This window comes from Tripterygium wilfordii, chromosome 9 (genome assembly GCF_013401445.1).
Source record: "Tripterygium wilfordii isolate XIE 37 chromosome 9, ASM1340144v1, whole genome shotgun sequence".
Classification (NCBI taxonomy): domain Eukaryota; kingdom Viridiplantae; phylum Streptophyta; class Magnoliopsida; order Celastrales; family Celastraceae; genus Tripterygium; species Tripterygium wilfordii.
Genome location: NC_052240.1, coordinates 1,104,154 through 1,120,121, shown reverse-complemented (window position 1 = coordinate 1,120,121; position 15,968 = coordinate 1,104,154). Strand labels below are relative to the sequence as shown.

The 15,968-nt window shown below is 37.7% G+C and overlaps 4 protein-coding genes across 4 annotated transcripts; 2 read left to right on the top strand and 2 right to left on the bottom strand.

Moving 5' to 3' along the window:
• Positions 1–575: 575 nt before the first annotated feature.
• On the bottom strand, positions 576–6,774 carry LOC120005183 (E3 ubiquitin-protein ligase COP1-like). Its single transcript, XM_038854680.1, has 13 exons — positions 6,318–6,774; positions 5,871–5,948; positions 5,428–5,583; positions 4,510–4,863; positions 3,968–4,125; positions 3,740–3,805; positions 2,937–3,015; positions 2,627–2,782; positions 2,374–2,472; positions 1,765–1,869; positions 1,322–1,501; positions 1,047–1,157; positions 576–959 (listed from the first exon to the last, which is right to left on the bottom strand). Exons 1-13 carry the CDS (start codon positions 6,603–6,605, stop codon positions 792–794), a joined length of 1,998 nt encoding a protein of 665 aa, XP_038710608.1. The 5' UTR covers positions 6,606–6,774; the 3' UTR covers positions 576–791.
• Positions 6,775–6,971: 197 nt separating this feature from the next.
• LOC120005191 (ubiquinol oxidase 4, chloroplastic/chromoplastic-like) lies at positions 6,972–10,472 on the bottom strand. Its single transcript, XM_038854692.1, has 9 exons — positions 10,132–10,472; positions 9,703–9,898; positions 9,385–9,478; positions 9,099–9,214; positions 8,637–8,745; positions 8,308–8,376; positions 7,825–7,896; positions 7,660–7,707; positions 6,972–7,441 (listed from the first exon to the last, which is right to left on the bottom strand). Exons 1-9 carry the CDS (start codon positions 10,281–10,283, stop codon positions 7,197–7,199), a joined length of 1,101 nt encoding a protein of 366 aa, XP_038710620.1. The 5' UTR covers positions 10,284–10,472; the 3' UTR covers positions 6,972–7,196.
• A 795-nt stretch (positions 10,473–11,267) lies between these two features.
• Positions 11,268–11,699, top strand: LOC120005035 (cysteine proteinase inhibitor 1-like). The gene has a single exon (XM_038854463.1). It carries the CDS (start codon positions 11,268–11,270, stop codon positions 11,667–11,669), a length of 402 nt encoding a protein of 133 aa, XP_038710391.1. The 3' UTR covers positions 11,670–11,699.
• Positions 11,700–12,151: 452 nt separating this feature from the next.
• On the top strand, positions 12,152–13,727 carry LOC120006578 (RPM1-interacting protein 4-like). Its single transcript, XM_038856648.1, has 4 exons — positions 12,152–12,446; positions 12,697–13,101; positions 13,189–13,386; positions 13,485–13,727. The coding sequence occupies exons 1-4, from the start codon at positions 12,441–12,443 to the stop codon at positions 13,515–13,517; spliced, it is 642 nt and encodes a 213-aa protein (XP_038712576.1). The 5' UTR covers positions 12,152–12,440; the 3' UTR covers positions 13,518–13,727.
• Positions 13,728–15,968: the final 2,241 nt, after the last annotated feature.

The following is a 15,968-nucleotide window of genomic DNA, read 5'->3' as shown; positions in this document are numbered from 1 at the left end:
CAGATAAGTTTTTCTTTCCAAGTGTTTCTTTGATTTCTAGTTCAATTATATTACGAACATTCACGTTACAATATAGCTATGAGTTTTGGTGCGTGAATAGACAATGGGTGTGGGGGGTGGTTGGTGGTGGTGGAATCCCTCCTTACTGGGAACTCTAGCTTTTTGTGAGGGTTGATGAATGTTGACGGGAGTTGTTTTGTTTTTATTTTCTGGAGTGAGAGGGCAACATTCCTGTGCGTGCCGATGAGTGTTTTGGGTAGAGGAGGCAACATTGTTTTTCTTTCAAACACATGAACAACTTTGCATGTGGATAGAAACAAAAAGGTAACATTTAAACTTCAGAGTGGGTGCTGGTGTTATGAAAGTGGGGTGTGAGAGCAAGGTTTAGATTCTGAGTATGATCTGCTATCTAGAATAGTAGGGGGGAAGTGTCCTAGTAACTGTATCTGTATCTCGAAGATGGAGAAGTGTGAGTGTCTTATGGCAATTTTTGGGAAAAAAAATGTATGGTTTGGGCAAGATGTCGTGTGGTGTGGGCATTTCACCTAGCCATTCATTAGTTTTAGGCAATTGCAAATGTTTTTGCCTCTCTCTGATGTAATACATTTTGATATCCAATACATTTTGATATACATTTATATATCATTGCAAAAAACTAAAAACACAATAGTTATAATTAAAACTCAGATCCTCACATTCATTACATCAAATTCAAGTCGCCCCTTCTTCCCCACCAAATAAATTATCAAACGCCATGTCAAGATAGTTCTAATGACTTTCAAGGCTCACCATTAGGATGCAAGTACAAGGACTTTAATTGTTCCTTGGCTATTTGCAGTTAACATTGTTGGGCTATTGTTCTTCCAGCACACAGCACTAATGAAGTACGACCCTGAATCACCATGAGCATCTTCCGAATCAGAAACAAATTTATGCCAAGCTGCAGGTTTAGAGATGGCCTGCAAAACATAAAGAAAATCCAGGTTACTTACTGATATGTTGACCCTTGACACATAAACAGCCTATATAGAGAATTAATTTCCAACCTTGTGATAAACAAACACTTCATTTGTTTCGCTGCCACAGGCAAGGTATTCACTGTTTACTGTTAGACCAACAAAATTCTTCTCGTTTGTGTGGCCTCTAAATGTACGCAGCTGAGAGATCAGATAAGACATTTACGCATCAAAAACAAGTATTGAATTGGCAGACCCTTTTACTTTCCTGTATTTATGTTCTAACTAGAGAGCAGGAAGAGAGGTCGATTAGAGCTGAAAGTGCGAACTACATGATTCAACTTGTCATAAGCACAGAAACTTACCGGTAAATTCTCCTTTACATCCCACAAGCAAAGTGTGCTATCAGTAGATGCAGATGCAAGTTCATTGCCTGACATAAATTTCACATATGAAACTGCTTTCCTATGCCCGTTGAAAACATATAATGGTTGGCTAGTATTCCTCAAGTCATAATAATGAACATGATGATCTGCGGAACCTACCTGTAAAATTTGAATCCTTTAAATGAATTTCATTTTTGGTCAAAATGGAACTAAAGAAACAGGTAGCTTCAGAAAAGCACAAATTTATTTTTATTTCCACTTATTTCAGGCCTTTGAGGTTTAGAAGGATGGCTTGAATATGGTAATCCATTCAAAAGTTCACCAGAACAATATTTGAATTGATCATCGACTTTTCCATAACCATTAGAAAGTATTCATGTTAAGGAAAAAAAATTCAGTTAGGAAGAAAGAGAGAGACATACTGCAACATAAATGCTGGATCCAGGATTATACTTGACAGAACAAATATTTGCTTTCATGTCGATGTTGCGGACACTGCCTTCTTGCTTCGTGCACCAAATTTTGACCTATTGATTAGTAAAATATAAGAAGCAAGAACGTAATGCAACACTAATAACTAATATACCATGTAACCAAATCAATTGTTTGACCTGCTAGACTTAAGTGAATGGGCTAGACTTAAGTGAATGGAGTGACTTTTGGTTGAATTGTCCAAGAACATCGTACCTAGATTTTAAGGAAATAGTGACTTGTGCGTTTAGGCTAGAAAGTGCAAACATCATAACCAAATTAAACTTATGAGAAAAGAAATGAAATTATGAAATTGATAAACATTGATTGGAACTGATGAAGAAAATATAGAGTTCATGAGAAAAAGCACTACTTGAGAAAAAAATCCATGTGATTTCTGCCTGGTGCCTACAGTACCCCCTTTCCTCTAATTTTCTTGGAGAACTCTCATACGCATGGCTAATTATTTGCCAATATCATCTACTTTCCTAATCACTGACCCAGCTAACTTCATAATACTATGCAAGATCAAGCTCTAATACACTATTTATAAATAGTACCTTGCAGTCATCACTGCCAGATACAAGCATTGAAGGTTCAGTGTGTGAAAAGTCCACACTCCAAGCTCGCTTCTCATGCTCCTCATATTCCATTACACTCTGAATGGAGAAGAGCAATATTAATGAGGATAAAAAAAAAAGGGAAATTTACATCATGAAATTTAATGAGAGTATATGTCTATGAGCACGTCAGCTTGCATACGAGTATATGATATGGACTCAGGCAGCAGAGGCAAATAAATGTCATTCATACCTGACGAGTAGTTACATCCCATACAGTTACTATCCCTTCATAATCGCTGCTAGCAATATGATTTTTCGTGTACTTGTTCCAACTCAAGCAGCTGAGCTTAGATCTCGTGGACATCTCCACAACAGGGCAATGCACATCCGCTGGTTCATTTATCACCTGAAAGCCCATATTGACAATTCAATATCATATACCCAGAGATCATTATCCACAATCAAAGCAGTATGTTAAGAAATATCTTTGTGATTTACAATGCAGATAAATACTGAAAAAGTGTAGATCCACTATGCAACCTATATCACTCTGAACTTACCGAGCTAAATTCAAAAACCTTAATGCGCCTAGAAACTCCAGCAGTAGCAAAGAATTCATCATTGCGATCAAATTCTATACTGCAAATAGTAAAAATAAAAAATATAAACTATCAATGGAATAAAATATTGCAACAAACACGAGTATACAAGAAGCAACAAAAACACAATGAAGGAAGCTCAATAGTAATCAATAACAATATTATTCTAGTTTTGTAGGTACTCCTCCTTTCAACTTCGAGACATCACACCTAACAGTAACAAATAGACTTCTTTAACTGATGTTACATTCTGTCACTGAATGGTTATTCTCTCTCGTAAAAAGAAACATTTAGACTGTTTAAGGAAGTCATTTGTAGGTCCTTTCAACTTCGAGATATCACACCTAACAGTAACATATAGATTTCTTTAACTGATGTTAAATTCTCTGCCACTGAATGGCTCTTTTCTCTCACAACAAAAGAAACATTTCGACTGTTTAAGGAAGCCAACAACATGACTAAAAAGTGAGTTAGCGACAATACTAGTAATCAGAAAGTTCGTTCTTAAATTGCAAAAGTAGTCTAGCCACATATAATCTCCAAATAAGCAACATAATAAAATGATTATAGCACCTCAAATGTAATTATCAAACTACGTCTGCACACAGTCCCTTGGGTTTCAAGTTTCCACATTCATCAGTTTCTCGGGTTTCAAGTTTCCACATTCATCCACCAACCAGTTCAACAGTGAAAGAAAATCAATTCAAACACTTTTCTGACCATTTGATATGACATTAAGAAAATGCAATGGGTTTCCAGCTCACCTCGAGACAATATTCGCATAGTGGAAAAGGTCGCCATGCCTAAGTTCAGCAATGACCCTCAATCGACTGATAAGGAAACCAAACAGAAAAGGTAAGCAAGTAAAGCATACAGTGCATTCAGATATTAGCACAGGACCCAACAAGCAGAGAAACACCAAAAAAATGGGCAGAAATTTCTTAAGAGAAACAGAGAAGCAATTATTGCAGTTAAAATGGGAAAATACAGACCTGTATCGTGTAAAGTTGTTCAGCACAGATTGGAAATCCTTAAGGCCAGGATTATAACCTGCTCTACTCACATAATCTGCATTCGTTTCTTTCTGTTTAGATGACCGTCTCTTTGAGCAGCGACGCTTTTGCAAGTAACATTCCTGCAGGTCATTAAACTGCAACAAAGGCTTATAATGAGAACCAATGTAGTATGCAAACTGAAATACAAACACCGATAAGAACTAAATCACCAGTCATGTTAAACAATGGATTGACTCACACAACTATTTCGGGAATCATGTCCTAGCTATGTTTGAAGGCCTTCAAAGTTCAACCTGACCCCCAAAGTTTCTGAAAACTTACTAAAGGTACATCAGCACTCATGAATAGTTTATAAGAAAATTACCTCTAGATGAGACATATAGACTGATAGACATAGATAAATCAGAAGCCAACTATGGATAATCCAAGGCTACAGACAACGAGCTTTTGGTGCACCCAACAGCAAACTTGGACCTTCTCAAATATTCGTTAATAGGATGTGAATGCTGATATATTACCTGAGCATAGATCCGTCCTTTTCTTGCAACAATTTGTCCTGCCTGAGTAAAATATTCCGAATCTGCTCTGCCACCAGCTTCTTTTCTTTGAAGAACTTGAGTGCTTATTTGGGCCTGCTCATCCGCTTTCTTGTTCTGTAAACTTCCTGATGCTGTCCCCTCCTGGAGACCGCAGGCATCAGAGATGCTGCCATTGTTATGTCTATCAATCAATGAGGGCCACAATTTTGCTGTTGTAGGATCATCAAGGATCCTAACTTTTGCTGAGCATCTGTCCTTCGCCCTGTATAATTCAAATCTCTTTTGCTCTACAGAATTTATGTCCTCCATTATGTACAGAAGATCAGCTTGAATCTGCAAATGAAAGAGAACACCATCAGTAAGACAGTTCAAATCCCACTTTGAGTCACAGACGAAGATTATCTCCTCCTCAATCAGTAATGCAAACACTCTTAACGAACAAATGAAGCAATGATCAACTATGCAGTAAAGTGTTCAAAGTCATGAAAGTAGTCCCAGCCAGTGAGTATAACACATTTGAAAATTAGCTGGTTGTCGGCATGTTCATCTTTAATGTTAATTCAACACTTCTCAAAGCACCATTTCCTATTTCATTAGTAAACAGAGCACTTTCTTGTCCAATCAGTTTAATATAATTGTTTCAGTTCCAGCACCCACTTCAAACCTACATAATATTTCTGAATGACACTATTCACAAGCCTCATAAACACATGCAATGTAGCCTATGATTGTGTAAATTCCTTTAATATAAGGACTGATATGTAGGCCACAACATTCTCCAAAATGGGAATAATATTTATTAGCAATAAAAGCAATGCTATCTATTCTATAAAAAGGCATTATCAATTTGTTAGAAAAACGAAATACAACCATGCCATGAATACTAAATTGAATGACCTCACTGAGCTCTTCCAGCTTTTGCTTTCTTAGGCAATGCAAGAAATCGTGTAAGATTCTCATATTTTTCTCTGCTTCTTCTTGCTCCATTCTTCTCTTCTTCTCTGTAAGAAGAGACAACAGGCCATCTAGCTCCTCAACTGACACCTCAGAGCCCTGTCGAGGTTCACAAGAAACTCATTCTATGATTTATGATTCAATCAACATTCAATCATTCATGGGTTCCCACCACCACATCTAAATGAGCACCTAAAATAGACAAAACTGAAGAAAGGAAAGAAGGTTTCAGATCATAGAAAAATATTAGCTATTGATATGTAAGGACATGCACAATCATCTCGCAAAGTGACTCTGACTCGCCCTGCAAACACTTGTGCTTTCTAAAGAAACGAAAAATAAATCAGAAAGCCAGCAATATTTTTCAATCAAATACGGTAACAGACCTGTTGCAATGCCTGAATAAGATTTTCAACTGGAGAAGCAGTCTTTGCTACTTGACAAGCAGTGGATTTCTTCAATAACTACAGGATTCAACAAGCGAAGAAAAAGTAAATAAGCTTAAAGAAGGTTCAATCTCTCACAATCCACCATTGCAAGCCATGGAAGAAAAAAATATTTCGTATGCAAATTCCTCAAAAGAAGTACTCTGGTTTCCCTGTGGAGGCAGCTTATTACATTACCAGAAAAAATAAATCAAAAAAAGAAAATCACGCTTTTGCGATTTTAATTTCCCTTCCTTTTCCAAGCTAAAACTTGTCATACTAAAACTAACCCTCATAATAATCAAAATTCGAATTTCTCACATTGAAATTGTTATTCATGAAATCATCTCGAAATTCACAAAGTGATCCAAACACTTAAAATGCAAGAATCAAAAACGCCAATCAAACCTTATCGAGCAACAGATTAGGGAAGATATGGTTGTTAGTGAGATAATGACTACAACAGGGACAATCGCTCTTGTTCCGAAGATGCGTTACAATGCAAATGTAACAGAAGCTGTGTCCGCAAGCTGTGATGAATGCGTGCGTGATCGTCTGCATGCATATCGGACACAACATTTCCCTTTCCATCTTCTCCGCAGCCGCCGAGCCTGTCGCGGCCGAATACGGTGTTCGCGAAGGCGATGCCTCCGATTTCACTGTAGGAACCAGTGCCCCCATGGACAAGTATCCCATTCCGAGTGTGATCCTCTCTCTGTGATGGAAGGTACGAGAGAGTTTTTCATAACTAGTTATGTAGGTAACGGAGTGTCTGTGTAAACTCTAAAGAGGAGTAAGGGAAAAGCAACGCGTCGGGTCTTTCGTGTGTGGTGTGTACTGCGTCAGCGTGCTTCCTATGCGAGAGACGAAGTACGTCTAATGTGAGGGTGGAGACGGCCCACGTTGGGCGGGTGGTTCAGTTATACCAAAATGTTTTTCAACACAAAACGACGCCGTTTAATCATTATTTTATAAATAAATTTTCAAATTCCACATCCAGTATTTCTTGAATAAGAAAATTCCATATTGCTAATTTCCAATTTTCCATTATGATATCAAAGATATAATTATTGGATTGGCTGTTATTGATCAATAATCATTGCACAAAGCTCTTGACAATATAAATTTATGTACAAAATGGAGCCCACTGTTCCCAGGAAGATATATAGTTGTGGAGTAAACAAGTGTTCTTAGGTGAATCTATATTCTGAAACAAAACATGTATATGTGCTGTGTCTGTGTGAAGATTCTTCTACTGCTGGAGAAATGAAAGTAAATTTCTCAGTATTAGTTTTTCATGTCTATCCCGTTCTCCGATGAGGAGGATGAGGATGATGAAACGGATTTCACCACACAATCCACGATTCCTTGGCAATCTTTTTCAGGAACAATGCAGCCAACCTCATCTTCAAATGCACTCTCTGGACATGAGTGAGGAGAACGAAGATTCCCGTGCGTCTGACAGGCTTTCATCGTCTTACAATGTTCAGCTTCATCATCTCGGATGTTTACGAACACATCATACAAATTCTCTGCAAAACCCAAACAATGTATCTTTGGTCTTAAAGCCATTGTTGGTCAAGAGATATAAACATAACAGTAGCAAAATTTGGAGATTGTGGTATAAAGGGTGTAAAATGAACATGTTTAGTTTATAGAAATTTATCACACATGGTCAGTTTGAGGTGATGCAAAAAAGGTAAATAATAGTATTCCAAAATCACTACTACAGATTAGAGTTTGTCCTCACCTATTTTTGGCCTTCGAGTATTGGGAGGCCTGGACGTTTGAAATTCATCTGGACAGAAAGCAAACTCATGATTGGTATTGTACTGGGAGGGTAGAAGTAAAGGCTGCCGCTTCTTCAAATACTCTCCAATCCAATCAAACCAACAACTGAGAGAGGAAAACTTACCAAACAAATACAAGTCACCCTTGGTGTAGTATTCTACAGCAACAGCAGGGGCAGGCTTTCTTTTCAAATCCTCTGCAAGGGATGGAACAACATCAGAATAAAAGCAGTGAAGTTATATGTAGACATATGAGGGAAACTGTCATGCTGTATATGCAAATATACTATAACTGCATTTCATGCTAGAGATGTTTTACAGGATTCTGTGGTCAGAGCATATATATGCTAATGTATGAAGAAAATCTTGAAGGCCCAAAAATGAGTTGTCCTAAGTCATTGAGAGCCTTCCGGCTTTCCTCAGAGTCTAAAACAATGATTCCAGGGATTCGAACCATGCCATACCAAATCAAAATTGGGTTCAAAGCTAATGGTTTGCAATCTAGTATATAACCAACAACAGCACGTATAAGTTATCGCCTTCATGCCATGCATGTACAAAGCAAGCTTAGCAGATTTGGAATTAGTCAATTACAAATGTTAACAAACCTCCATGGGCTTTGATAAACTTGTCATAAGTTGCAAATGCATGACCCTCTACACACTCAGAAAAGTGATCTGCACCAGAAGGGAAGCGGGATTCATCAAAGTCAACAGTTGACTATGAAATAATAATATCTATGGAACAATTCATCCCACAAGGAATATAGGTAACAAATGAAACCACAATAACTAAAATCTGGAACTAAACTGCCAAAAGAATAGAGTACAATGAATTCAAGCAAAACAAAAGGTTTCTTATGAATATAAGGAGGGTTCAAGGAAAGAAGATGATTAACATAGAAAAATCATGCAGCCAATCCAGAACAAATACTTACATGCCATTCTTGGGCTTAATGCATACATGAAGGCTGTCATGAGATAATAGAAAATTGCTATATGTTGAGCAAGAAAGCGATCGACCCACCATGCATTGCCCCCCAGTTCCTGTAAATATATGATATTAGTATTGAAAGAGTAGAACATTGTGCAAGTAGACTACCATACTGAAAAGAGACAATGCTTGGGGGTTAAGGATTGGATGATGATGAGTGGCAAAATCTAATGTATGACCTAGCCCTTATCATTTTTCTTTCTTCATTCCTCCAGGTTTGCAACATTAGTCGCTATCATTCATCCAATTGGACAACGAAAGATGTTGACAACATAGATGTGTGTGATCACAATAATACGGCACTTTTCGTGTAAGCCACTTGCAGTGACTTTTACGAACAAAATAAGTAACGACATCAAGATATGAATAAAACAATTTAAACAAATCATATGCGGAAATTGCTTACTTCCATTATAAGCAGGTGGTGCATCTCATTCCAGTTCTCTGCAAAATGCACTTTCAGATAATCTGACCTTCTCCACCAACCAAAACTCTCATACATGTGTAGAACAGAAATAAAAGCTGCCACCAAAACGAATAACATCTTTATTATTCAATATACAGCAGGGGAAAACACTATAACTAGCATCCCCTCCTCAAAGCCAAATATCAAATTAACAAGCCTGACAAAACACACTACGTAGTTCTAGGTAGAGTGTAGATGAAACAAGTTAATCAAGGGTAAAACTCACCAAAATAGGGAACTCTCGCAATAGTTTCCAGTACAAAGAATCTCGCATAATCTCGATCATGATACAAAGTATCAAGTATCTTTATCACCGTCTCCTGGAATGACAGTACAGTTAGAATGTACCTAAACAACATTGATTCCCGCAAGAGAAACAATTGTAGCATATTCAAGAAGTGAGAATGAACATTGCCCAAACCCTACAGCTAACATGATAAAGAACAAATTGAAAGTTGAATCCTTAATGGTACAAGTAACAGACAGGATTCACAATTTCACATGCATTGAATTCTCATGCTTTCAAAGGAAAATTAAGATTTACCGTGAGAAAGACATTCACAGACTGTTCAATCTTGATAACCCATTTCTCCAATGTACTAGCTGATTGAGTCTCCGGTAGCTCTCCACAGCCTCGTTTCTCCTCACCATCAGTAATTGATTTTGATGAAAATGACTCCTCCACCACCACTTTCTCATCTTTCTCTTGCAAAGTTGTTGCTTTGATTTTATTCAACTTCCTACTCGATTAATACACATAACCAAATCAATAACACAAACTAAAAATGAACTCCAACAATACAAATGAAAATATATCAATCTATCATGTTCAATATTAAATTTTCCGCGAAGATTCGATCAATTTGGTATAGGAACATCAAGAGATAACAGTAATTCAACATACAACCACTAAATTAAACAGAATTACAATAATATGGACAATATTAGAACATGTCTCGAGATAACAGCATACCTGGATAGCAATCGACGGGAAGAGAGGATTGAATTGAAACGCAGAGGATTTAACTTTGATGAGCCGAATGAACCCAATCTTTTAGAGCAATTTGTTGCTTTCACTGACGGGACTGAAACTGCAAACACCGTCGACGATAAACTTAACGCCATTTCTCTCTAGCTCTCGCTCTGAGAAATCGTAGTGAAATGGAAATTGACTAAGAAATCAGTCCCGAATTGAGGGAAAGGAACTAAGGAAGGAAAGTATGGTCGTTCGTTCAGAGAGTTCGAACTTTGGGCAGAAAGACGGAATACAGTTTGTGCAAAAACTTCGTCGTTGCGCGTTTGGCAGGTAAAAGTGTAAAACCGACAAAAGGCGGTTTTTGAATTGGGTTCGGCGCATATTCCCTACTCATTGCCCACTGCGTAGTCGACAAATCTCAGTGGACTTTCAACTTTAGCCCATTGGTCTGGGCCTCGCAGGGCTTCCAATATAGCTTCGGGGCGTGTCTGCCCACTAAAAAGGAAACTTGGACCCTTGCGAAGATAGATACTGGGCCCGCTGGCTTGTTTCTTCAAATTTTTGAAAATGCAATCCGGGCCTGAGCAGCCCAATTCGTCAAACTATGAGCAAGCTCATCTGTTAGTCTGTGACGTTTTGGGCCCTCCTATCAAAAAAATCTTGCAGGCCCACTTTAATACTGCAAAGTGCAAACAATGTCTTTTGACGGCCAACAAAGAGAGTGGTGTCAACCCTAAAACACTCACATCGATCTGACGTAACTCTAACCCAGTTAAGTGGTCTATAAATAAAGCAGAGCTCCTCTCTCACATTGTAGGCGTGTTTTCATGGGATTAAGTACCAATGACGACAGATAAATCCATGTAGACTCGAAACCCATTGTGGACAATATTTTCAATATGTTTGGGTAGAGAATTTCGACAACCACGTCTAGTTAGTGCTATTTATAATCTTCTAAACAGAATTATTGAATAAACCTTCACGGAATTATCATTAATAAGAAGTGAAGAAAGCATGGCCTTGTACAAGAAAACCCCATTAAACAATCATTCCATCTTCAAATTAATTCTATAAAGACTGAACTGAATAATTGTTCTTAGCTCCCCAAAAGAAAGAATAATAAATCAGCCAAAATGAAATCACAATTGATCCTCTTTAGCTTCCTCACAATTGCCATAACAATCAGTCTATCCACCAGCGTCGCTGGTGGTGGGCATCACCATGACGAGTGGAAGCCAATACACGATCTGAAAGAAGAACACGTGAAGAAAATCGCGGAGTTCGCAGTGAAAGAGCACAACAAGGAAGAAAAGGAGCATTTGAAGCTTGAAGAGGTGGTGAAGGGAGAATATAAAAAGGCACGTCGTCATAAGAGCAAGTACAGGCTGGTTTTAGCTGCCAAGGATGAGAAGAAGGAGAAGAGCATAGAGGAAGAGCATAAGAAGGATAGCAAACACTACGCGGCGGTTGTGGTTGAGAAATCAAAGAATGACCAGCACCGATTGCATCTAATCTCGTTTAAGCCTGTCAAGTGATAAAAAATATCATATATAATCAAAGCTTAATTGCCCTATATTGATTTTACGAATAAAAAAATACTAATATTAAAAGCGTACAATAATTTTGCATCGTGGGATATAAAATAAAAGGATATTTCATAATTTCAGGGTTGCAAACAAAAAATATATTGTTCCTCGTTAGATTTATATATGTATTAATAATATTTGATTAATATCCATATATTAGGACTTAAGTAAGTACCATATCTGGACTGGACTTAATCAAAGAGATTTAAATGGGCCGGACTGCATGATCTGGCTCGACAGTTAATTGAAGGGCCGTGTTGAGTCGGCCCACAGCCACGAAAGAGTCGTGCCGGGCTAATTCTCCTTGCGCGTGGGCTAGTTATTACTTTAAAATACAAATGATCAAAATGAAAAAAGAAAAAGTGGGATATACTTACTGACGAGGAAGATAAGGACAGAAACAATGTTTAGGGTGTCACAAATTACACAAGAAATGAAGAAACTAAACGACAAAGAAAAAGACAAATTGTTGGAACTATGGGCTCCTAATTGATTGGCTTTGGGGACCTCTGTTATCATCGAATGATCATCGTCTTTGTCTTAAGACAAGTTCTTGGGAATTCCGTGGAAGTCAAAGCATCTCAGAAATAATATATACCAACTGTTATGAATTAGCATATATTAGTTTCTCACAGTGCAATCTAGAGAAAAACATCAATACAAGTTTCAGAGTTTCTTCTTCAAGTTGTTCTTCTTGATTCTGACCTATTTCTGCAAGTTATGGCCGTAAGTTTCGTTATTCTAAGATCTTTATTATGTTCAATATTCTCTTAATTTCGTTGTTTTTAAGGATGTGATCATAGATTCATAATCCCACATCGCTAAACTTGTTTATAAGTTGCATGCTAGTTGGGCTGGTTGTGTTAGACTTCCAAGTGTTTGATATAAAGTCCCAGTGCCATTGTTTCTTCATTTTCTACAGATATGTTCTATTTATGTATTAAGAACACAGTGTATACTTTGCTCACATACACAGCAACATCACCATGTCCCCAAATTCGGGAACTGGGACAAGGACAATGTGCCATACACTGCCTATTTCGAGAATGCTCGCAAAGAAAAAGGCAGTAGGATGATGAATCCGAATGATCCTGAGGAGAATCCAGAGGCCTTCAGCCTTGGTACACCTTCCTCTGTCCTTAGCTTTGGTTCACATGAGTCCAATCAAGCAGGAAAACAGAAAATGGAAGGAAAGGCCTTGTCTTCTGAATCTGTCAGCACTGACAAAAGCAGTTCTGATCAATCACTGATGCACCCAAGTCATCGACGATCCAGAATCGACCGGAAGAAGACACTTGTGGAGGGATCTCACAGCCTCTCCTCATCGGTGTCAGCAAATTCTAGGAACACATCGAGTGCTAGTCACCAATCCAGTTCTACTGTAAGCATTTGTTTTTGAACTATTTTGTTTGCAATGATCACCAAGTCATATATGCAAATCACATTAGTACATAACCATTTGATTCAGCGCCAGAGGACTGCGTCCGTGCCTAAGTTTGGTTCTTGGGATGAGGCCGACCCGAGATCCGGAGATGGGTTTACTCTCATTTTCGCAAAGGTGAAAGAAGAGAAACATAAGGCATCCCAGGTCCCTATTGTGCCCCCTCGACCAAATAATCGTTTTGATAACCAAAGAATGGAAGGAAGCTCTTCCTCTAAATCCAAGGTAATTTAAGATTCAAAGAGATCATTTTACTCTCAATGAACGTAAATTTTGATGATAATAACAATATGTTTATGTTTTTTTGTTGCATTATCTTGCAGTTTTGCTGCTGCTTTTTTCCACGCGGTCGGTGACTTTGCAGATCCTAGCTTCCCTTAGGAAGCGTAAATTCAATTGCAGGGATTGATTTTAATTTTCCCCAAGACTTATTGATGAGGTTCTGTATTATTGTTAAGGATTCTATTGTTGTTGATGTTTCATTCTTTTTTGCTTTGTTTGCAATCGTTTGTTGTTATTAACGTTACTGTATTTATTGAAAAGGAAAGTATTTATTACGCATGTAGTAGTCATAAATCGTCTGGCCCATTTCTGTGACCCATGGTTCTTGACAGGTATGATTTTTGTAACCACATTCTTGTCACGTTTCTCGACTACGACCATTTGACCCTCCTCGACATTGACCCCTCGTAACGTTGATGTCGACCTCGTCTTCTCAACATCGACTCTCGGCCTCTTACCACTTCAACATCATGTCCTATTGTCAACCTTTTATATTTGATTCAACACTCATAGCAATCCTTACAACAAACTTGATACTTGAGTCAATCTCACTTACGACAGCAAACGCCTTCACCCCAGACGTCTCTCCACTAAACCTACCATGTCAGACTTTATTTATGACACATGAAACCATCCCTCACCTTGTCCCTTTTATCAAACCAAGCGATCAATCCTAGTACTGACAATGCCCTGCTATGAATCGTCTTCTCTCTCTAACGATAACCTAGATCAAAGAATCATACTGCTTAAAGAAACGTGTCCCCCGAGAATACTATATGAACCAAAATCCTTCACATTTAAAGGACTTTTCTCATCTTTCTCCCTCTTCCCTCTGAATCAATTTGATCCCTCAAGCTTACAAGCCATTTTAACCTGTCATAGACCCATTCTACAATGAATATTGATAAACTAAACATATATTATATTATTTTTATCATCACAATTGTTTTTGACTTGATCGTCGAACACTTCTTGACTGTAGATTTGAACACCTACAACTACAAGGCTACAATACACAACTCTCTTTGGTATTATGCGAGTCTGTGACAATGCTTGGTCCGCCAAAGTTGCTCAACAATGATGGAATTTTGCTTGTAAAGGGCTTTAATTCGGATACGAAATTGGGCCACAATAGAAAAGTTGACCGGACCCTATATTGGGCCTAGAGAGGCCCATAAAAGCACCTTTGTCTGATGACTCTGATCCATTAAATTCCAAGTCAAGCCACAGGCCACATTAATTCAGTTAATCCCTTCGGTGATTGGGCCGGTTTCGGCCCAGTTATTCACAGTTTTCAGCCCATGATATCTTTTCACGGACAAGCAGTCAAGCATGACAAGTTTACGGCCCACCTGCTCTCCACTTGCATCTTTTCAGTGATAAAAATTCAATTCTTGTTGTACCTACTATTACTAATCATTGATCCAAGCAGCATTGTTTTTTGTGTTTCATGTCTCATATTATGGGTTCTTGGAGAAGCTTAAGATCATGTGAAACTGGTAGGTAGCATTTGCGCAAATACATGTATTAGAATTTTCTGCCAATACACATCAACAATATTGTTAGTTTTGGATTGTTTGATTCTCGTTATACATCAGGTCTACACGATTTTGTCTTTCCACGAGGTCACTCATTCTAATGATACTCTCGCAGAAAACACACTTAACTGTGGAATTACCACGGGATATGATTCACCTCCTCAAAAGATGAGTTGTTGATGGTAAAAAAAAAAAGGATTTATCTATATATGTTAACACGGATGCTTGAAACATCATTCTCCCAGGATCACTATAATAAAAAGAGCAAGTATTGTATAGTTCAATTTGTTTGACTTGATTGTAAGGAAACACCGACCTTCTTCATGATTGTTTCTTGTTCTCTGTTTTCTTCTCTTTCTTTTCAGGTTTTGTTGCGGCGTGACTTGGTGGCATTAGAAGGAATGGTTGGTGTCAAAACGTGCACTTGCTCTTCCGGCTCCTATATTGGCATATTTTTTTGTACTAGTCCCATGCATATTCACATGCAGATGGTTTCATATACAAATTATATATATGTATGTATGTATGTATGTATGTATGTATGTATATATATGTATGTATGTATATATATATATGTATGTATGTATATATATATATATGTATGTATGTATATATATATATATATATGTATATATACATATATATGTTTGCTTTTCTAATCAAGAATAATGTATTCCGGGAATGTCTTTTTGGATATTCCTTAATATCTCCATTATTAGTGGAATGTGAGAAGGAGATGAATAATCATTTGTTTTTCTCGAACAGATGGTTAGAACTTCATATGGGTTCGAATCATGCTGAAAGGTCCATTAAAGGTCATAAATTATCAAAGAAAGAACAAAATTTGACATTTTCGAACTCTGTAACTCACTATAGGCTCAGAAAACAGCTAGAAGATGTGCATAAATATTATATCCAGCAACAAGAATAAGGGAAATGATTGAATAGATTAATGCCCCAACATAAAGGAATTTAGACAAATTTGAT

What these genes read in the sequence shown, in the direction of transcription:
- LOC120006578 (XM_038856648.1), top strand. An exon ending in GTCACCAATCCAGTTCTACT is followed by an intron (nt 13,102 to 13,188) that starts GTAAGCATTTGT and finishes CATTTGATTCAG; the next exon opens with CGCCAGAGGACTGCGTCCGT. An exon ending in GCTCTTCCTCTAAATCCAAG is followed by an intron (nt 13,387 to 13,484) that starts GTAATTTAAGAT and finishes ATTATCTTGCAG; the next exon opens with TTTTGCTGCTGCTTTTTTCC.
- LOC120005183 (XM_038854680.1), bottom strand. Translation starts at nt 6,605, where the DNA reads ATGGGATACTTGTCCATGGGGGCACTGGTTCCTACAGTGAAATCGGAG. An exon ending in CTAATCTGTTGCTCGATAAG is followed by an intron (nt 5,949 to 6,317) that starts GTTTGATTGGCG and finishes TGAATCCTGTAG; the next exon opens with TTATTGAAGAAATCCACTGC. An exon ending in AGCTGGAAGAGCTCAGTGAG is followed by an intron (nt 4,864 to 5,427) that starts GTCATTCAATTT and finishes TTTCATTTGCAG; the next exon opens with ATTCAAGCTGATCTTCTGTA.
- LOC120005035 (XM_038854463.1), top strand. Translation starts at nt 11,268, where the DNA reads ATGAAATCACAATTGATCCTCTTTAGCTTCCTCACAATTGCCATAACA.
- LOC120005191 (XM_038854692.1), bottom strand. Translation starts at nt 10,283, where the DNA reads ATGGCGTTAAGTTTATCGTCGACGGTGTTTGCAGTTTCAGTCCCGTCA. An exon ending in ATTAAGCCCAAGAATGGCAT is followed by an intron (nt 8,377 to 8,636) that starts GTAAGTATTTGT and finishes CTTCTGGTGCAG; the next exon opens with ATCACTTTTCTGAGTGTGTA. An exon ending in GGGTGACTTGTATTTGTTTG is followed by an intron (nt 7,708 to 7,824) that starts GTAAGTTTTCCT and finishes CTTTCTGTCCAG; the next exon opens with ATGAATTTCAAACGTCCAGG.